The following is a 22,559-nucleotide window of genomic DNA, read 5'->3' as shown; positions in this document are numbered from 1 at the left end:
CGACGAGCGCTGACAGGCCTACTGATCTGCCAGGGCAGCGGTTTTTTGCTAGCCTGTTCCAGGTTGATGGGCTTCATTTTCCTCTGATGGGAGCAAATATAAGATTTTCCATCTTCAAGATCCTCCAAATTGGTAATGCTGTGTCTCCCTTTTGGTGTACTAATATTCCTTACTCCAAAAGGTAATGGGACCCGTTTGGATAAACTATCCAGCAGGGCATCAAATGTTTTGTAAGACCGGTTATTAATGACCATTTTGATCCCATTAAACTGAGGATCTCCACTTTTATAGAAACAGATCCGTTTCGCCACAACAGGTTCAGTAACATTGACATGCCGCGTGGATAAACTCTGTTCGCTCTCGGAGTAGTTTGGCTGATTCACTGAATAACTAGTTGAAGGTGTTTCACTCATTTTGACAGCAATCTGGAAGAAAGAGGAGATGGATGTAAAAGTTTTCTTATGACTAGTAATAATACGGTCTACATTTTGAAAGGTGCAGAAAGAGAATTTGTAAGAAATCAAGAGCAGCAAGTTGTGACAAAAATCACTAGATTTAAATGGATCCAAGCTGTTATCTCTAAATTCCACAAAGACTCCAGTACTGTTGGATTAAATTAGCATAGCTCTGCTTGCAAATATTCCCAAAACTCTCCAATGTAATTTCAAATCTCTTATCATTTTGGTACAAGGGACCTTGCCTTAGAAAAAGGTACTTTGTCAGTTGTGCTGGTTTTGGCTGGGATAGAGTTAATTTTCTTCATGGTAGCTAGTACGGGGCAATGTTTTGGATTTGTGCTGAAAACAGTGTTGATAACTCAGGGATGTTCCTGCTGAGCAGTGCTGACACAGCGTCAAGGCCCTTTCTGCTTCTCACCCCACCCCACCAGCGAGGAGGCTGGGGGGGCACAAGGGGTTAGGAGGGAACACAGCTGAGACAGCTGACCCCGACTGACATTCCAGACCATATGACGTCATGCTCAGTGTATAAAGCTGGGGGAAGGGGAAGGAATGGGGGACATGGGGAGTGATGGCGTTTGTCTTCCCAAGTCACCGTTAGGCGTGACGGAGCCCTGCTTTCCTGGAGATGGCTGAACACCTGCCTGCCCGTGGGAAGTGGTGAATGAATGCCTTGTTTTGCTTTGCTTGTGTGCGCAGCTTTTCCTTTACCTATTAAACTGTCTTTACCTCAACCCATGAGTTTTCTCACTTCTACTCTTCCAATTCTCTCCCCAACCCATTGTGAGGGGAGTGAGCAAGCGGCTGTGTGGGGCTTAGTTACCAGCTGGGGATAAACCATGACATCAGTCCAGAATGATCATTAGATGTTTTCTTTCTTGAGGATGAAGCTAATGACATTTCATAATTAAGATATAAGAAAAATCCTTATTAAGAGTGAGTAATTTGTGCCTAGGCATTAGCTATATTCAGTCCAAAATAACAAAACTGAAAGACAATACAATTCATTCTGATCTCATATACTTATACCAGGGCAAATCCACTGGAGTCAGAGAAAAGGCTCCTGATTTACTACACTGTAAACTATACCAGAATAAGGCCCAAAACATGTTTTAGAGTTAAGTTGCATCATAAATTGGCAGATTGTTTGCTTTTCTATTATAAGTTTTGTATTTCATGATACATAAACCACTACAATATTTGCATTTATACTGATGGAAAAACTACTGAACAAATAAGACTTTTTCAGTAAGAGAAAAGTCTTTAAATCCTTCATACAGACACAAAAATTACAGGTATTATTCAGTAGAAGTAGCCTTTAAATTGAAACATTTGAATACCACACTTTTAAGCAACAGATTATTTCTGACAACTATATTGATAATCTCCATGCTTGAAAATAGAGCACCCTTACTGCAACCTTTCATTTGAAGCCAATCTATATACAGGTAATGTAATGACAACCCTTTAAATGAATAAAATCGCTCTATCTTAATGATTGGTTTGCTTTGACTGGAACACAGGGTAGAAATGGCTAGTCAACTAATCAGCCTCAGAGAAGCAGTTTTAGTAGAGTTTTACTGAACAGCTGTATAGCAGTCTCAGGGAATATGTTTGTCATCAAAATAATATGAATTAAATTCTTTGACAATGTCACCTTTATGTAGCTGCCATATTGACTAATGGAACAATGTCTTCTGGCTACTACATATTTTTCTTAATGAGGCTATGGGAAACAGTATTTTGACTATTTTACTACTGCATACATCAGTTCTGAAACTGATAAGAAAATGTTGCTATTTTTCAAGACAGTCAAGGTTCAAATAAAGTCCGATTTGACAAGATTTTATCTGACTGTTATTACAGCTTTTCCAATAATGCATTGTTTTCAGCTTGGGTGTTTTGCCTTCACTGAGAGTTAATAAGTTTTTAAACATTCATTATTTTCAACAACGATCAGAGCACAGGAAGCAATGCCTTTTAATGCATTATTTATGCTGTAAATTGTACTCATTCTAAGTGCTAAAACTGAAAAATAACTAAACAGGTCTGCACTAGAATGCTCACAAAGATCGATTTAGGTAATCACAACTCCATTTAAAAATAAAACAAAACAAAACAGCCAAAAATCTGTAAGTATTTAATTAAAGAATATGCAGGAAGAAATTTTCAAGCTTGGCTGCAGCAACTTGTACAACCCAGTCCATGATGGCTAGTGAAATGGCTTACTTTCTGTGGTACTTCAACTGAAATCACCGAGAGCTATAGTTGCTCATGGTTTTTGGACACATCTATTCATTAGATGCCTAAATTTTCATTACAATTCTAAACTGAGAGGTTGACAGGTGAGTTAAGACTAGGGACAGGATTTGAACCAGCCATTTTATGCTTCAGGCACCGTTCTATTTATACTGATATTCTTAGAGGAAATCCATAAGGGCATTTTTACTGCTAGCTGCAACACAAACTTTCCTACTTTCTTTGCAGAGCAAATGTTCTACTCTAGTGAAGGCAGCAATGACAGTAGTAAAGTTCTTGAGCAAACTGAATGTTGTGTTACCCCATTTAACTGGCCAAGAAGACTTGAGGTCACTAAGAGAGTCCAGTCCAGGATCCCTGAGGAAGGGGAGAAAACCGTTAAGTCACCGTCACTAATGGCCAGAGACAGAAATGAACAGACATAGCTCCTCAGCTACTCTGTACTACAACTTCTCACCCTTTAGGAAAATGGAGTGGAATTTCATCTAACTAACTGTATGATTATTCAGTTTTACAAGAGATAAAACAGGTGGATTTTCTCATGAGACTACTGATAATAATTGCTTTTGAATTAGCCTCTCAGAAGTCGTTCTGGATATTTGTACTTCTGTAAAACATTCAGTTATGTAAGCATCAACATTTGGAAGAGAAGTACATTTTACATAAAGATAATTATTAGACTGAGTCTTGACACTGTGGAAGTAAAAAAATTCAAAATAAACAGAAAGAGAATATCCATGTAAAATAAAAAACCAATTTTCATTATAAATATGAAATAATTTGAATTCACAAAAGTAACTAAGAAAAACAAGTTTTCCTTGGGAAAACATAAAATGAATGATAAAACAGTTTTGGCAGCAGACTGATGGTTGCGTAGCACACCATGTATGAATATTTTCTAGTATTAATTTTAATAGTGGAAATTGCTTATGCATCTTGCAGATACCTTATAATTGCATCTTACAAATAGCAAACATTTCAACAAATAAATAATCTACATATTGTACAAGTTACTATTTCATACTACAGGTGATTACACTGTAATAAGTTTTCATTTCATCTTAAACATAGTATCAATTTTCATACTTAAATGATTTGATTTTAAAATTAAGAAATAGCTGATATTACCTGATACAGAATGTCTGCTAAGATATTTTGGCAATTACAATGTTAAGAATTTTATTCTGCCAGAAAATCAAACAGAATTCAGAATTGAATCCCTTTACCTGCATTCTTATAAACAAAAGCACTCATTTAAAGTTTATGCACAAAGATTTTAAATTTTATAAAGACACTAAGTGGAAGACTTTGTTCTAAATATATAAGAATATGTTTAATGCCATATAGCTGGTAAGTACTGCATATAATTTCATCATACTCACCCACAGTCACATCCTATGTAAATAAAACAGTAGTTAGCTTGTTTTCAGAGATTTATAAATTGCACATGTGATTGTCTATGCCATATGAAATGAACATCCTTAGTCTTATTCCAAGTGCGCACAGCTAGAAAAAACATCATAATCCATTTGCTTAATCTCAGCTAATGTTAATCACCAGACCAGGTTCACCTCAGGTAGCCATTGTTGAGAGCAGAGTGTCCAACATCTCATTCAGCAAGTCCTTTTATATTATTTTTAAACTCTACTTACCTTTCAAATATTTAATTTATATAATTTTCTGTTTATTTAGATTGCTCAAGAGACTCACAGAACCACATAAAATAAAAATGTGAGTGGGGAACCTAGGTCATCTAATCTATCTTCTTATCAGTGTAGGGTTATCCTCCAAAATAAATTCTTTAGTGGTAAAAATTTTAAATACATTAAAATGGAGTTTTACCACTCACCTTCTGAGACTATTTATTAACTATCTTCTGGCATTAATTCTTCCTTTTGTTCAATCATCTGGTCAAGATGATCCTCTTTGTGCTAAAGATTCTCCCATATTTTCTCTATTCAGATAACACAGTGAAAATAGTTCCACAGTTTCTTTCACAACACTCCATAAACGTGACAGCCTGAAGGACTTTTGTCATCCACGAGACATTCTTCATTTCAACATGTTAGAAAAAGGGCAATGCAACAATTATAAATGTGTGTGAATATAATTTATGAAGAGACAGGGGGATTATGTCTAACTGTAGCTGAATTATACTACAGAATGTGGTTTTTTTTTCTTTTTCCAGTGGAAATACTATATCCCTGGCTGGTAACTGTTCCATTTAATTGCTACCAGATGTATAATCTGATTTGGAACTTCTTTGCTTAATCAGGATTACAGCAAGCTCTCAAAACTAGCTTTGTAGAATAGTAACAAAAACATTGCTCAGTAGACACTACCACTGCATGCCGTAACAATTTTTTAACTATTTTCCTTAGCAGAGAATTCAATGTTTATAGAAGTTTTAAAATACCACTTCAGTTCCACTTTCATAAGATGTATAGGCACAAACATTGAATGATAATCTTGCACAGATATTTTGCAATAAACATTACTTACTTAAATATTATATTAATACGATTATTTAGGTCCTTCATCTATCTTAGCTAATGTACTGCTTATAGTCCAGTCAGTATTCTGTTGTTTACACTTGTTCAGAAGATGAACAAGTGCAACTTCTGTGTGTTATTCTGATGTTTTCGAACTTAACCACTTATACAGGAATTTTTATAGAGTTGGTTTTCTTTTAAGTGCAGGATTTAAAATATCATTGCTACCATCATTAGCTTTCCAGTGCATGAAAAGCCACTTTCGATAACCAGCTAATCCATCAGTAGCTTCCATGTACCACTAGAAATTGAGACCCAAAAGGTAATTCTTCTGGGACCTGGTGAAGATGATAAACAAGTGCCACCATTTAATGGTGTGAATGCCCCTTAATTCTCTAAGAATTCAAAAGGCTTACAAAGCTTCTGTCCAGACATATGTAACTTAAAAGCCCCACTGCATTCCTTTTTGTACTACAAACACTCCATATATTCTGAAAAGATAGAAGAAATCAACAACTTTATAGTAAAAATAGCATCGATAAGAATTATGTTTAATTCAGACTTAAAGCTAACAAGCCACAAAAAATTATCACAGTCCTATAGCAATCAATATCAATACAAAAGCACTCTTCATCGATTCATGTGGGCAGCTTGACTGACATCCATGGAACTACTAAAATGATGTTGTAAGAATTTAGCCGTAATATTTGGAGAACAGCTGTTCTTTTTATGAAAACCATTTGCAAAGAAAAATTGGGAAATATAAAATTAGTCCAGAAAATTTAAGAAGGCAAAATCAGGCCACACGAGAAAACGTATGAGTAATTAAAACTGTAATTACAAGCAGGATTACAATTTTCTGGGTTGCTGTCATTATCACTTTTAAATTACATGCCTGTTTATCTCCAGAACTTCTTCAGTTCTGATACCAAACTTTACATTTAACCTGTACTCAATATACCTTTTGGTCCTGTTTTTCTGTAAGGGTTATGGACTGGTCAGTCCCTGAAATTATGACCATATCACTGTGAGGCAACCACTAAGTTCAGTTCTTGTCTCTCACTGAACAGAAGAGAAAAGAGAAAAACTCATGTTTGGCTCTGTGACCGCAGTGACAGATAAATCCAAAGGATCTACCCCAATGACCAAGGGCATCAGTGGCCATTTTCCTTTTGATTCAAAGGGTGTCCTCTAGGAAGACAGCAGCATAGAGATGGCCAGCTGAAGGTCCAGTGCCTGCAGTTAGCCTGCAACACCATTCTGTACAGCAAAAAGCCTAGGTCAAGTACCCTAAGCAAACACTTGGCCTGCAGTCCCTGGGCTGAACTAAAGCTCAGGTAGTTTTCAAAGTCAAGCAAAAGTTTCTAACTGACTCCAAAATTCTTTGTATCAGTCCAGAAAATTACAGTATCAAAATAATTGTAAAAAATATTTTTATCATTACTCTTTCTGATTTTGATCAAGTACTCCTCCTTTTCTATGGACTCTGCTTTAGCAACTGAACTGATTAAATGCTACAAGTACCTAACTATAACGTAACACTTTCCACCTCATTCTATGGGTCTTCAGTGTTTCTCAAGATCAGCATCATATCCAGGAAACTGAGGCCCAAGAAAGAAAAAATATGTTAGCAATTATGTTATCATGTTTGCTGATATATTCTTTTTTCCTTAGCAGATAACCAACATCCCAGGTTGAGAAACATAAGCAGCCTTTTCTGCTGCATTATCCTGAGTCAGAGCAGGGTCAGAACTGTGTGCGATGTGGCCCTCCCTGCCTGGCAATCCTATGGCCCTTGAATGACACCCTTTGTTTAAGTCAGAGCCATATGGAACAGCAGTTAACACTTGGGTACTTTTATCATTCAAGCCTGAGTCACATCTTTAAAACGGGCAGTTGCTACACCAGTTAAACTATTACTGTTGACCTCATGCCCCAAGAAAATGCTGATAACGTGCCTTATATTTCCAAGTCTCTTCAACCTCTTATACCTCTGCTTTTTTTTTATAATTGCACTGCTCAGTACGGTATGGAACTAGGAAACTGCTATCAAGCTAAAAAGGAAATTATCACATTAGAAGCGGGGCCTGGGTCAAGTTCCCTTCAGTGTGCCCAGCCTGTTTACATCCTTTCCAGTAAAGCCTTCCAAAAAATGTGCCACTATTAATATGTTACTACTGATAAGATTTTGAGCCATTGCATTACAACAGCATTTTGGTGTTTGGTATACATGAACTTCTTATCAAGTTAATCCCCACAGACTTTTATTCATTAAATTCTCCAACATAGATTTGATAACCAACAGCTGGGGATGCAGAATGAGAAAAAAAGAAAAAGTATGCCTCTGGGGAGGAAAAGAAAACAAAACCAGAGCCCTGCTTTTAAGAGATCTCTGCCTGGATGGTTAGATGGACTGCAAAAGTCCTGTTTGAGCTATTCTAGTTTTTGACCACCACTAAATTTAACTCAAATCTGAACGCCTGTTTGCGTTCAGAAGATAGTTTCCTATTAGAAATTTCTCGCCTGGCAGAAGTACAAATCGACCCATTGTCTTTGAGTGGGTAAGGATTTCATTTTGGAGGGTAAGGCTTGTCTCAGAGTTAAATGCATAATCATTCTCAGCTTAGTTTTCCTTATTTTCTTGCCTCTGGTGTATTTAACCATCTACACATACCCTCTCTTCTGTAAGATATACTAGCTGAAGGGAAGGGTTAGCCATATTTTAATTTTTTTTTGAGTATGGGAATCTGAAAAAAGAGTCATCCTAGACTACCTTTTGCTTTGTTTCTATTACATCTACATAATGCACTGCAGTGATATGTGAACGCTTACTGTGTCTCAAATTCTTTAAACGGGAAAAAGTGACTAGAATTTTTTCCCTATCCGTAGTTTTCTTCTCCTCTATTTCAAACACTTCTTTTCTCCCTTGAGTATTTGCCTTCATGATCCTCCCAGCCCTTTCATCAAATTAATAATGCAGCCACCTGTACTGACCTTAACACACCATGATTTGTAAAAAACAGTTATCTTACAACTAACTGCAGATCTAATTTGTGCTGTCAGCTTACTAAAGATTGACTTTTTCCTGTATTGGTTAGAAAACTCCTGTGTGGACTTTAATGTTTTACTGAAAAATTCACTCATTAAGACAGCTAGGGTTGTCACACATTATTTTTTTATATTCTTTTAACTTCCTTATACTTCTTACCAATCTGTTAATTTATAACTATAATTCCTTGCATCTCCCAAAGAGCATGGTCAAAGGAAAGGATTAAGCAGGCAGCACATAAGTTCCCTGGCCAAGCTGTTATCAGCTTACCTTGAAATTTAACCCCAGGTTTCTCAGTTTGTCTATCTGAAATTCTGTGCAATGGCCTTGCCAACTTTCCTGTTTCATAGAGACATTGTGAAGCATAAGCTAAAGAAACCTTATGAAGCTCCAGCAGCATTAGTGACTATGAGGGACAGCTCTTTTGGTTCCTCCTGGAGGACACTACAAGATCCTTTGCTGCGTTCTGGCGTTATTTCCTTGGTGGAGTTCAGAGGCTGGTTTTAGAGAGAGCAAGTTCATAAATTGAGGCCGAGAAGCGAAAAAGACAAGGCTTAGGCATATTATACAGCTTTGCCTCCTACAAAGACTTTAAAGTCTTTGATCAAAATTTACATCTTCAAACACTTGCTCAGATCTGCTGTAGGTGCCCAGGCTCCTGAGGCTCCTAAACTGCTAACCGTACAGCTTTGCTGCTGGGCACGTGTACAACTACTCCAGCTCTGACAACACTAAGCTGCTTAATGTCTTAGCTTTGGTGCAATGCACAGCTTGCCACTGCTTTGCCCATCTTGCCTGAAGAAACCTGACCATCCCCTCTTATGGCCCCAGCAGCAAGCTGTTGCTGTCCTCCATTCCTCTGGCTAGTAGTTAAAGAGCTCTCTTACCACTCCAGAGACCCAATTCACTGCCTGATTTAGAGCAAGGATTTAAGTCCATATATCTGAGCTTTCAAGACAGTGTACTAGCTCAACACTCCTCCTCCTCCTATCTAGGTTTTGTGTAAGAAAAGACTGATCTGCATACAACATCTAATTCCACAACAGACTTCATAGCTACAAATGCCCACTGGTGAGACACAACTAACTTTAAGCCCAGGTTTAGATAGCCATTTCTTTGACAGACATGGAAGTAGTATCAAATATGGACCCCGACCTAAAGGCCCTGCAACCTACCCAGGATTCAGGAGCCAAGATATCTAACTCAAACCTGACGATGCCCTGACAAACAAACCGCCCACCTCCAGTGTTGTATCACTGTGCCTAAATCCCCAGTATGAGCCTAGCTTACTCAGTTGTGTTAACTGTAGGTGCAAGCAAGGAGATCTGTGAAAACACGGGTATTACTGAATTATTATTGACTGTCATACTTGTAGTACTAGATGTAAAAAATGGAGCTGAATGTGTGTTGCTAAAATCAACCAGGATTCCCTCACTGAGTTTTAAACTTGAAGACAGGCACCACTTTTATTACTGTAGACCTCCAGGATACTTGGTTTTCCCCCTGCTGCATTCATTCTCTCTTAAACTTATATACAAATGTTATAAGTAGATATTTCTGCATATGCATGTTTATATCAAAGTATATATAGATACACATAGGCACCCACACACACAAACTCTACTCAGGTATCTTCAGTTACTTTTATATGTTTTGCATTATATTGTCATTTTCCAGTGTTTTGATTGCATATTCCCAGACCTGTTGTTTCCCTTTCATTTCAATTTGATTTGGAAGTACATTCCTCTAAATTCCCTCACATGCAAGGCAGGTATTTTACCAAAGGACTGACCTTATATTGAATTTTGAGCCAATTAGATACATGAATTTATTTTTTTCTATGAAGACATCCAGCCTGTATTTGTGCATTGTGTTTTTGGCTTAGCGCCAGTTTCTAATCTCAAATAGTACTAAAAAGTGACATTAGATGGATAAAGATTTTTAGACATAGGCTTAATAAAAAATAGAAACGCAATGTCCATCTCTTTCAACTTTTCAACTCGTCCATCTCTTTTAACTTTCCATCTCTTTGACACTGTCTCTCATGGCATACTCCTTGAGAAACTGGCATGTCGTGGCCTGGACAAGTGTACTCTTCACTGGGTGAAAAACTGGATGGATGGACGAGCCCAGAGGGTTGTGGTGACTGGGGTGAAATCCAGTTGGTGGCAGGTCACAAGTGGTGTTCCCCAGGGCTCGGTGTTGCGCCCCGTTCTGTTTAATATCTTTATCAATTATTTGGATGAGGGGATTGAGTGCACCCTCAGCAAGTTTGCAGATGATACTGAGTTGGAAGTCAGGGTTGATCTGCTTGAGGGTAGGGAGGCTCTACAGAGAGATCTGGACAGGCTGGATCGATGGGCTGAGGCCACTCATATGAAGTTCAACAAGGCCAAGTGCCGGGTCCTGCACTTGGGTCACAACAACCCCATGCAGCGCCACAGGCTTGGGGAAGAGGGGCTGGAAAGCTGCCCTGTGGAAAAGGACCTGGGGGTGCTGGTTGACAGCCAGCTGAATATGAGCCAGCAGTGTGCCCAGGTGGCCAAGAAGGCCAACGGCATCCTGGCCTGTATCAGAAATAGTGTGGCCAGCAGGAGCAGGGAGGTGATCGTCCCCCTGTATTGGCACTGGTGAGGCCGCACCTCGAGTCCTGTGTTTGGTTTTGGGCCCCTCGCTGCAGGGAAGACATGGAGGTGCTGGAGCGTGTCCAGAGAAGGGCAACCAAGTTGGTGAGGGGTCTGGAGCACAAGTCTTATGAGGAGCGGCTGAGAGAGCTGGGGTTGTTTAGCCTGGAGAAAAGGAGGCTGAGGGGAGACCTTATCGCTCTCTACAACTCCCTGAAAGGAGGTTGGAGTGAGGTGGGTGCTGGTCTCTTCTGTCAGGTGGCTGGAGATAGGACGAGAGGAAATGGCCTCAAGTTGCAGGAAGGAAGATTTAGGTTGGATATTAGGAAAAAAATTTTTACTGAGAGGGTTGTCAGACATTGGAATAGGCTGCCCAGAGAAGTGGTTGAGTCACCATCCCTGGAGGTACTCAAAAAGCGAGTGGACGGGGTACTTCAGGACATGGTTTAGTGGGCATGGATGATGGCTGGACTCAATGATCTTGAAGGTCTTTTCCGACCTAAATGATTCTATGATTCTATGATTCAAAAAGAATCAAACCATAATGGGGAATTATCACCACCAAATTTCCATCTATCAATCTTTTCCATTATCTAAATGAAGCCTCAGATGTTGTCAACATAAATTTTTTACACACAGTAATATTGATTAAAAAGTATACATAAACAAAATGGTACTACTTCATTTTAATTAAACTTTTGATAGTAAGATGATTTATTTGGTTTTATTTAATAAAAATACTTTTGTATCAATGTTATTAAATTTTAATCAAGTTATAATTAAATTACCAAAAGCAATAAAAATATTTGTAAGTAGGAGGTCTGTGAGTTAAATATATGACCACAGACAGAATGGTAAAAGGTATTGCTACTGTCTTCAAGAAGTTCTATCAGTAAAAAAATAAGAAGAGTACTTTAAAGTCTCATTATGTAAGGCACTGAAATGAGACTAAAGTATTAAAATTTTAATTTTTTTTAAAAAGAGAAGCATACATTGGCAAAGCTATAGAATAAGTGACCCACTAAAATATTTTCTGTCTCTTAAGTTCAGTTAGTCAAATCATTTACTTTGTGCTTGACACAGATACAACCCAGTATATATAATTTGTAATGGAAAGGATCTGTTCATTTCCTCTCTTGGTCAGACTGATCCCCAGAGTGATCCCTGTGGTCATTCTCCAGTGAAATGACATCACAAACCCAAGAAAGAGCAGATGAGTTAACTTAGAAGACAACGTATCACCTACCGTTAAAAACTAAGAAGTCAGTGATGGAAAGGCCTGACTGTCAATACAGTTTTATAATGTTTCTGCTTCTGCTGGTCCATTACAGCAGAAAGTTGATGCATTATCAAGCTTCCTCCTTCTTACTACTATTATCCTTCAATTGAGACAAACAAAAAAGTCCTTTTCTGTCCCATCAACTGGGTTTTTTTTACATTTTCCCTTTATAAATTTTGTCAGGGAGTCAAAATTTCAGAAAATTCATAAACTGAAATATTTTTTTAAAAATCTACAATTAATTTTGAACCAACTGAAAAGTTACTGTTTTCCATAATGTTGAAGTGTTTAAATTTGCACTTATTTTGTATTTTGAAAATATATACTCTTTCTGCTTTTGCACATTCTATTCATCTCACTCCAGCTCTGCAGCCAACCACCTACGCTCCTCTTTTGTCTTGCCTAATACAGCATGAGCAGAGCCAGGAATTTTACCCAAATATATTTCTACTCTTTCTGCTTTACTTCCCAGATGAGGAGGACTGCCATGCTGCATCAGCAACGCCTGTACCAAGCATCGAGCTCATACTGGCTGCAAAATGCCTGGGGAATGGGATTGCATCTGGAAAGGAGGTACACTCAGATGCTCCACTCCCCTTCAAGATACAGCTGCATTATATTGTGCTATTCTGTGGCATGCATTCATGCTCTTATCTTCAATATACTGAATATTGAAAAATATCTATTTTCAACTGATTTTCCAATTAAAAAATGTCAATTTTTAATGAGTTAATTTTTTTATGTCATTGTCCCTTAACTTCTTCTTGACAATTTCAAACACTAATTAAGAAAAAATTCTCAGATTTTCAGACCATAATGAAGGAAAGTAGTACTCTTATATAGTTCTAGCATTGCTTAAAGAGATGCTAAATTGGAGAGATATATTCAGATTAATATCTTGGAACCTTCTGACAATGACATAGAGGTTTATATTATACCAACAAAGAAGGTATGTTTTAGAATCAATATTGGCCATACTTCCATAAGACTCTAAAGGCACATATATGTAGTTACACTTTTCTTCTGAAGAGCAGCAGTCGACTCCCTCTTTTTGCAGGCACAGCTACCTCTGACTTCAGAGATGCAGAAGATGGCACAAGGCTTTAGAGAATGAAAAAATAATGCAGAAATACAAAACCCCGCCCCGGAGCAACATCTACTTGGAATCATAATCCTCGTGGCTTTCACTTCAGAGGTGTTAAGAAAAAAGCAACTTGCAAAAAGTTATTTGAATCTTACTGAAATAAACCAGTATTTGCAAAATCACCTCTGATAAGGTCACCAGCCAAGGTCAATCCACAGCAATCTCTCAGGAGCTTTGACAGAACAATAGACCCACCACACGGAGCAAGCGGGCGGGCACGCGGGCTCTGCTTCTCTATCTCCGCAGATAAGCAGTCCTTGGGACTTCAAATAAATCACAGAGAACAGCTAGCGGAAAGAGTGATGTTGGATAGATCTCCTCTCATGTTTTTCTTAGCAGACCACCACAGGGAAATACTCAGATGCTAAAGGATGTCTGTTTACTTAGAAGAGACTGATCTAAAAAGAAGTGACATACTATAATCTGGTCACGCAAACTGTCTCTAAGCAATTAGACTGTCTTATTGGTTTAATGCTATTTTAGGTTTATTTTTGCTTTGGGGAATTAGGCTTGCTCCTTGAAAAACACAGTATGTGTTATGCCACGTCGTACATCCATTTATATCAGAGGATATTGTAGTCATTGCATCATTTTTGTAAGATACATAACCTCAAACTGACCTGAGTTACTCTTCTGCCTTTTTTAACTACAGAGGAAAAGAAAATGTAATAGCCTTTGTTCAGAATGTTTTCTGGATACTAATTCTTAACTTTTATCTCCCTTCAGAAACACTGTAGGGAATGGGGGTGAGAAGTCATTTTTTTGTGGACCCATTCTGGGTCTAAAAAGCAATTTTCATTTAGATATTTCTTTCTTTTCATTGCCATTGATATTCCTTAAATTACCAGTTTTCATAGACTTTTCTCAAAATAAAAATTTAAATTGAGAGGAAATTTCTAACATGCCTGGATTTGTTTATACTGCAATAAATAACAACAAACTTGTTTGCAACTGAAAAAACAGCTCCCTATCAACATATAACTTAAAAGAGCTGCAGAGGCAAGAAGACAAGACGAGGGAGTACTAAGTAATAGCAACATGTTTGTACTCTACAAAAGGAGCTGATTCAAAATAGGCTGGTTTTTATTTGTGAGAACCATTTCCACCAGCTTGGTGAACTAATGTGCTAAACGAGAACCATGCCCAAGCCCCCTCCACACGTGCACGCATGCACGTGCACGCACACATCCTGGCACAAAAAAAGTAAAACGGGAAGTATATTCCTGCAAATTAGAAGTGAAAAGTTATTCCTGAGACCAATGAACCTTTCAGTCACATCATGATTATTGCTTTACAGCAGATTCCAGATAATTTTGTCTAGACTCTTTTCAGTGAACCTCCGGATGGATTCTGTGCTTTCTCTGGGAGACCAAGCTGTTGTGAATGCAGTTCAGCTACAAAGTTCCCCTCATGGTCATCTGAAGTTTCTCTTTGTTGCCTTCTCAAACATTACCTGTATACTGGTTTTAAAATAACTCACAGTCATTCTCCCACATTCTCACCATCTGCTGTATCATAAACCATTTAAATTTATTTTACTTTATATATTTTAAATTTTTTTCATAAATATGGAGAGAGAGAAAGAGAGAGAGAGAGAGACAGAAGTAGTATATCCATTGAAAGAAGGAAGTATATTCACCAAGAGATAGATGTATATTCATTTGTGCTGAATACCCTAGCAATAACTAAATTTAGATCATATTGCAACACCTCAAAACTTATATTAAGGAAATGAGGATGCCATTAAGTAAATTATCAATTGAGTAAATTAATTAAATACATACATAAGTCCTTCCTTATTCAGAAGGAATAACAATTACACATAGGTTTAGCATAAATACCTGCACAAATGTAGAACTGCATGCTACATGCAGTAGTCAGAAATACCTGTAGTCATGGTATATTTGTACGCTAGCCAGATCCCAGGGTTTGTTCCTCTTACTTAGTGTATGCTTTCTGAAAATTGAGGATCTGCAAGGGCAGCTTATTTTTGGATCACTATTTGTAAACTTTGAAGATCAAGTGAGAAATTTTGGATATCTCTCTGAAAGAAAAAAAGGGAGATTATTTTTTTCCCCGCATTTTTTCAAATAGAGTCATGGTTTAATTTAAAAACTTTCCTAATCTTCTCTTTTATCAGTGCCCTCTGACCCTTAATTCCTCTCATTCTGCTTGAAATTTTACCACTATTATTTACCCTTCCCCAGTGCAGTTGTGCATTTTCTTAATTTTAAATACATGAGAGCTTTGTTGAACTGATTCATTTTGATTTATCTTTTATCTACCTTCTCATTCTGTATTGCATGTGCTCCCCATCACATTACGTATATTAGCAAATATGTAAAACATATCATGATATAAATGTTTTAGTGATCACTTTAAGAGAGAACAGAAGTGTAAATCTCAAAGTTGGAGAATGGGATCATGGAAGGGATAATGATGACTCATAAGTGATCTTCTGCTCTCAAAAAGCATGTTTAACAGTTAATAATAAAAGCTATTCTTCTAAAGGGACCAAATTGTTTATCCATATATATATGTACAATGTATATATAAATAAATAAATAAATAAATGTGTGTTATTAGATAATGGAAGGGCTTTTATATGCTGTCAAGTTCAAAGACTTGTTACTTCTGCAACAGTCTTAGACCACGCTACCTTTTATGGCATACAACAAAGGTGTATTCCTTGATTTATTTTTAAAAGCACTGTTGTCGGGGTGGCAGACAGACAAGCTCATACATCGGGTGTAGGTGTCAAGGTTTTGACAGCGGAGGGGACACAGGTAGGAGTGGCAGGAGGCTGAGGCTGCCTCATGCAGGACACGCTGATTCCAGCTTGCTCCAACAGACCCACCACAGGACACAGCTTAGCCCATCAGCCACATGTGGCACATCCATGATAACATATTTAAGAAAGGGCAAAGGTGCTGGGGAGGAAGGAAAAAGAGAGAGTGAGAAACAGTAGTGTGAGCACCGAGGTGAGAGAAGAAGGAGGGTAGGAGGCACTCCAGGCGCTGGAGCAGAGGGTGCCCTGCAGCCCCTGGGAGAGCCCACACCAGAGCAGAGACCTGACCTGTGCCCTGGGGAGACCTCAGGCCAGAGCAGTATTTTTCCTGCAGTACTGCAGCTCATGGAAGGACCCACCTGGAGCAGAGGAAAAGTATCAGATGGAAGGAGAGGCTGGGAGGATCTGTTGTGGACTGACTGTACCCCCCCGTCCCTCGCTGCACTGCTCGGGGGAAGAGTCTGGAGTGAAGGAGTGAGGCTGAGCCTGGAAGAGGGAGAGGAAAGATGTTGATTTACTGTTTGTTTCTCGCTATCTGAATCTATTTTCATTGGCAATAAACCAAATGCATCTTCCCCAAGTCAGGACTGTTTTACCTACAACAGTAATTGCTATGCAATTTCTCTGACTTTACCTCAACCCACGAGCTTGCTCATCCTACTTTCTCCCCCTGCCCCCCTGAGGAGGGGAGCGGGTGAGCAGCGGGATGGGCGTTGGGCCCTGAGCCGAGGATAACCCACTGCAGCTCCCCAGGAGAAACACAGATCCCCGAGTGCAGAAACTGCAGCTCCTCACTTGTGCAACTCATCTAGCCAAAAATCAAGGTGTTTCATGAGAATTACTGCCTCATAAATATTCCTTTTTTAAACATAATGCCTAGTAGCAGCAAATATAGATAAGAGACAAATGAGGCGGAAAATACTTTTTGCCTTCGTTATCTTCAAAGGATTTAGAGCTAAATTCCTCACTCTTACAATAGTAAGTCTTTAGTCATAGCAATATTTCTCTTGCTACTGGTGGATTTCAGACAACCGGTCCGCAAACTGACACAAACTGTGTCCTTCGGCCAAGTAATTCCATTCGAGTAAATGGAGCTAATAATGTGACCAAGAGTTTATAACCTTAGGCCACATAATTGAAGCTCTAAAGTGAAACTATTCGGAGGAAATGCACTGTTTAGTGCATTTCAGGACTTGAAATGCTAAAAAAACCCCCGAGGCTGTCAAATACCTTATTCTGCTGTTTTCTAAAGGAAATTTCACTTTTTTGGTTTGAAGACACGTTTCTTTTAGAAACTTACCATGTATTTTTAAAATGGTAAAATAAGAAAAGATCACAATCAAAGTATCAAATCATTTAAATGAAATATTTCAAACTGATCAAAGCTTTTTCTTCTTGGTTGGTTCCCAATTCCCTTTTTTCCCTCTTTTGAGATTTTAACTCTGTCTTCACTGAAAATGAGGAAAAAAAATGAAATCCCAAAAATGTTTGCATGATGGGAAAAGACCATGTTTAGAATTTAACAGGAAAATCAGCATTATGATCACATCTTAAAAAATAAATGCCATTTTTCATGACATCTAAAACTAGAATATAAAAATTGAGTAACTGGGAGTCTGCCACATGCCAGCTGACATAGATTGGCATTACTATCCTAATGCCTGGGGACTCGTAGCAAACTGCGCCGGCAGAAGATCAAGTGGATCTTTCCGTGATATTATAACCATGCCATCCAATTAATATCTACAACTGATGCATGAAAAAGTAAAACGTGACTTTAAAAGCGCATACTTATAGTAACAGAGATGCTCAAAAGAAAGCGAACAGACATTACTGTCCTGGTTTCAGCTGGGATAGAGTTAACTGTCTTCCCAGTAGCTGGTACAGTGCTGTGTTTTGAGTTCAGTATGAGAAGAATGTTGATAACACACGGATGTTTTCAGTTGGTGCTCAGTAGTGTTTAGACTAAAGTCAAGGATTTTTCAGCTTCTCATGCCCAGCCAGCAAGAAAGCTGGAGGGGCACAAGAAGTTGGCACAGGACACAGCCAGGGCACCTGACCCAAACTGGCCAACGGTGTATTCCATACCATGCAACATCACATCCAGTATAGGAACTGGGAAGTGGGGGCGGGGAATCGCCGCTCGGGGACTGGCGGGGTGTCGGTCGGCGAGTGGTGATCAATTGCCCTGCGCATCATTTGTACATTCCAATCCTTTTATTACTACTTTTGTCATTTTATTAGTGTTATCATTATCATTATTAGTTTCTTCTTTCCTGTTCTATTAAACCGTTCTTATCTCAACCCACGAGTTTTACCTCTTTTCCCGATTTTCTCCCCCATCCCACTGGGTGGGGGGGAGTGAGTGAGCTGCTGCGCGGTGCTTAGTTGCTGGCTGGGGTTAAACCACAACAATTACTCAGTATTAAAAGTACTTTTATGAAATTCTTTTATGAAGTGTGCATTGCTGAAAGACAGATTAATATTTTTATGCTGCCAAACAGTAATGTCTCTTTTATGCAAACAAACTACGTGTCAAATCACTGCTTCAATCTTTTCACAACAATGTCAGTAATTAGCCAATACATTTCAATTAAAAAAGGCAACTTTTTCCATTTAAAGAAAATTGAGTTTAAGCTCACATGAAGTCACTGCATAACAAATATGTATCTGAGAATCAAACTTAGCCACTACATTTGCTTTGAGAACATGCAATAAGAACAATAAATTCTACTCAGAGCAGAATCTTAGTGTGAGGTCAATGGGCAAATACAGAGAAAAAATATTTGTACCAAAGTTTACGATGAAGTAGTACCATTGTGTTTCCTGGGCTTATGTTTCATTATTAGTATGCTAAAGTAGAAACTCATATCGCATAACTAATTATTCACAAATGAAAGGATTATATCAAAACAAGCTGGCTAACAGGGACAGAAAAGACACCTAAGAGATCTGTAACATGAGGGTGCAACCCTGTCTGTTCTAGGGAGGCAAAGCCAAAGTGAATTCATTTCAGCAAAAAGAAATGCTGATGCAAAATCTGTATAAGGTAAAGAAGCCCATTTGGTTTCTCCTCCAATCTTCTGCTGTTTCTTTATAAAAAGTAGAGATTTGAGTAAACTGAATTATACCAATGGTGAATTTGGCCTAGTGCTTCCAAGAGCTCTCTGTTAACATCTAAGAATGACATTTACTTGTTAAAGCATAAAGTTTGTAATATTTCTGGGATAAATTCTTTGCATAATACAATAGGTTGTGCGATGCTCAGGCATATTTTCTATCTATCATCTCAGCCCCAATCTCTGGCAAAGACACACCTCAAAACACATAAATCTGATAAGTTTTATTTCACAGTCATTTGCCATTCTATATTTGCTCATATTTTTAATATTAGACTAACAGAGCAGCTGTAAAGGGGTGCTGTTGAAATGTCATATAAAATTATTCATATCACTTAACTTCATCAAGTAAGATATTTATAACTGATGACAAAATTTGCTCCCGTGCTAGTACTCTGGCTAATATTGTCCCCACCCATAAGCCTTTTGCTGTGCTTCGTTTCAGTTTGCCTTTGGTGCTAGAGCCTTATCTATGAAATGAACCTACCAATTTCTGGACAAAAACTGGAAAAAGATTAGCTCCCTCCCTGCTGAGATAAATCACTTCCCACTGTATTCACTTGCAGACTTCAACATTTTTCATATGGTTTTCACTCTGACTCGATCTGTAAAGGAATGTTAGCTTCAAGAGAATTAATACTTGTGTGATACAAATGTAGAACTGCAGCTCAATTTTCAGAAGTGATTGGTAGCATTATTCTTTAACTACATATAAATGCAAGCAACTATTTACTTATTTCACATGAATGAGCATAGTGGGTTTTGAGCCGGACAAAAAATGAAGAAAAATACACTTTTTTGCATGTGTTCAGATTCAGTTGACAGTTAAGATTTAGATGATGACTTATGAAACTCATACTGTAAAGCTGCAAATATATTTATGATTCTACACGTGAGCATCATGGCACAAATACAGAACCCACAGTCTTCTGGAAATATTCCAGTTCTCTAGTACCCAAGGTCCCAGCGCAGACCCCTTTCTCAACTATGATGAATGCTGTGCAAATTCTTGCTTTTTAAGGGCAGTTATAGTCTTTCATTACTCCAAAACAGATGAAAAATGAGGTTAGAGGATACAGTCAAATGCACTGAATTAAACATATGGAGCAAAGACTACTGTCCTCTTCTATGACAAAGGAAGTGCCAGTTATTCCTTTAATATCCAGACTGAATTGTCTGTCCATCAAACATTAGTTTATTTGTTACAAGTCCCTCTTGAGACATATGAACAAGCAGATATTAGTGTCCCTTCAGATCATTATAAACAGACTGTTAAGACATAGGTTGTAAGGGTTTGGGCTTGGACTCAGAGCAGCTGATGTTGGAAAGTGCCTCTGGAGATTGCCTAGTCCAACCCACTGCTCAGAACAGGGTCAGCCAGAGCAGGTTGCCTGGAACCATGTCCAGACGGCTTTTGAATATTTCCAAGGAGGGACATCACAATCTCTAAGTAACCTGTGCCAGTGTTTCACCACCCTCACAGTAAAAAAGTTTTTTCTTACGTTCCAGTAGAATCTCCTGTCTTTCAATTTGTGACCATTGCTTCTTGTTACACTAGATACCACTGAGACAAGTCTGGATCCATCTTCTTCACCCCTCTCCCATCATCTATTTATATGCACTGACAACATCCCCCTGACTTTTCTCATCTCAGGGCGAAACAGCCCCAGGTCTCTCAGACTCTCTTTGCATGTCAGATGCTCCAGTCCCTTAATCATCTTAGTGACCCTTTGCTGGACTCATTCCAGGACGTCCATGTCTTTCTTGTACTAGGAATTGTTTTTTCTTTTGCTTTTTTTTCCTTCTACCTTTAGATTTGCAAATACATAATTCACATACAAAATATCTACTACAGCAGAGTAAGCTTTGTTCCCAGGGTTTTTACCCTCTTAGGCTACAGAAAAGAAAAGTTCTTGGCAAGCCAACTGGTACAATTTTATTGCAAAAAGTACCTGAGAGGGAAAAAAAAAATAGAAGTAATCACACCAGCACAGCAGAGAGCTCTCCCTTAAGGCATTCACTTGTTTATCCCAATCCAAGTAACAGTCAAGAGGTGGAATCACATTTTCACATGTCCTTTTCCAGTGCAAATGTATCAGATGAGGGTCAAGGTGTCTGGGCCACAGAAACAGCCAAAGAGCAAGAGCTGCCTTAGGAATGGGAGGAGGAGAGATTCTTCCTCTCCATTGCTGCAGGAGTTACCTATTGACAACACCTTTCCACGGGCTGACACTGGACAGAGGATTTGAATGCCAAGATTTTTAACGTGGACATTGGCATATAAGAGAAAGAACCTTGTTTAATGACTAGCCCTATTCCAGAAGTCCAAACAATCTTTTCTAAAATTCTTTGTAATCCATAATCACACAGCAAGTAAACTAAGGTACAAATGGTGGCAGCATTTGTTTTGAGTTTTATTACCTGGGGGTTTTAGCGCACAAAATTACCAATTAAGAGCATTAGATATCTAACACACACTCACTCACGATCTTTCACGCTGCAAAAGAAAGACAAGGATAGGCTTTGTCATGAGATATGAGTTTGTATAACAGCTGTTGGAAATTAAGGACCACAGAGCTTAGTTTGAGAACAGCAGCAAACCCATGACCACAAAAAGCTGTATCTGAATCCAATCAAATTAGTTAATTATTTTTCCCCTATCCTGGTTGTTATTTTGATGTCATTATTAAACAGTGTGCAGGCAACTCTCAAAACAATTTGATTCTCATTTCTCACTGAAATAACTGCAGTCCCAGCCTTTAAAAGCTGATGCCTGAGCAGCTTGCACAACAAGGCTAATGAACATTCAAATCCTGGTTCTGTTAGTTTTGGAAAGACTAATTGGAAAGCAAAGAGTAGGCATAATCTAAGCTGCTATGTGTCATGCTGCTTCAAAAAAACCTGATGACTGATTTATCTGAACACGGGTAAGCCATCTGGCTTAGTGAGCACCCTCCCTTGTTATGAAATAGTCACAGTCTTATTTCTTTAAATTTTGCTGTGGTAGAGAGGCCAGCAGTTTAATGACACAACCTAAACCGCAAAATATATTTTGGTTTGTCTAAAGTTTGCCTATTAGCAGATAAGACATACTTCAAGCAAAGCCTTATGTCTACCTACAAGTGAAGCTGGAAATATGCTTTGCATTTCTCATTCATCAAAAAAAGGATGTAATAAAATAAATCTGATGTTCTTGGATTTCTACAGAAGTGCAACACTAACAGTTGTTTTAGGTAAAAAAAAAAAAAAAATCACAGAAAAAACCTTTCCATTAAATTTTAACCCAGTTATTACAAAAACAGGAATTTGCTGTGTCTGAGTAAGATAGTCAAGACTGATCAAAATTC

The 22,559-nt window shown here is 38.3% G+C and overlaps 1 protein-coding gene across 1 annotated transcript in view; it reads right to left on the bottom strand.

Annotated features, from left to right (window-relative positions):
* Positions 1 to 4,209, bottom strand: part of RP1 (RP1 axonemal microtubule associated) — a 186,985-nt gene extending 182,776 nt beyond the window's left edge. The window contains exons 1-3 of the mRNA XM_049828448.1: positions 4,100 to 4,209; positions 3,019 to 3,074; positions 5 to 425 (exon numbers count right to left, since the gene is read on the bottom strand). Coding sequence (XP_049684405.1) covers positions 5 to 413 — 409 coding nt within the window. The 5' untranslated portion in view covers positions 414 to 425; positions 3,019 to 3,074; positions 4,100 to 4,209. The remainder of the gene's footprint in view (positions 1 to 4; positions 426 to 3,018; positions 3,075 to 4,099) is intronic.
* Positions 4,210 to 22,559: the final 18,350 nt, after the last annotated feature.

Source organism: Accipiter gentilis, chromosome 2 (assembly GCF_929443795.1).
Source record: "Accipiter gentilis chromosome 2, bAccGen1.1, whole genome shotgun sequence".
Taxonomy (NCBI): Eukaryota; Metazoa; Chordata; class Aves; order Accipitriformes; family Accipitridae; genus Astur; species Astur gentilis.
The sequence above is the reverse complement of the archived record's forward strand: the minus strand, read 5'-3'. Positions and strand labels throughout refer to the sequence as shown.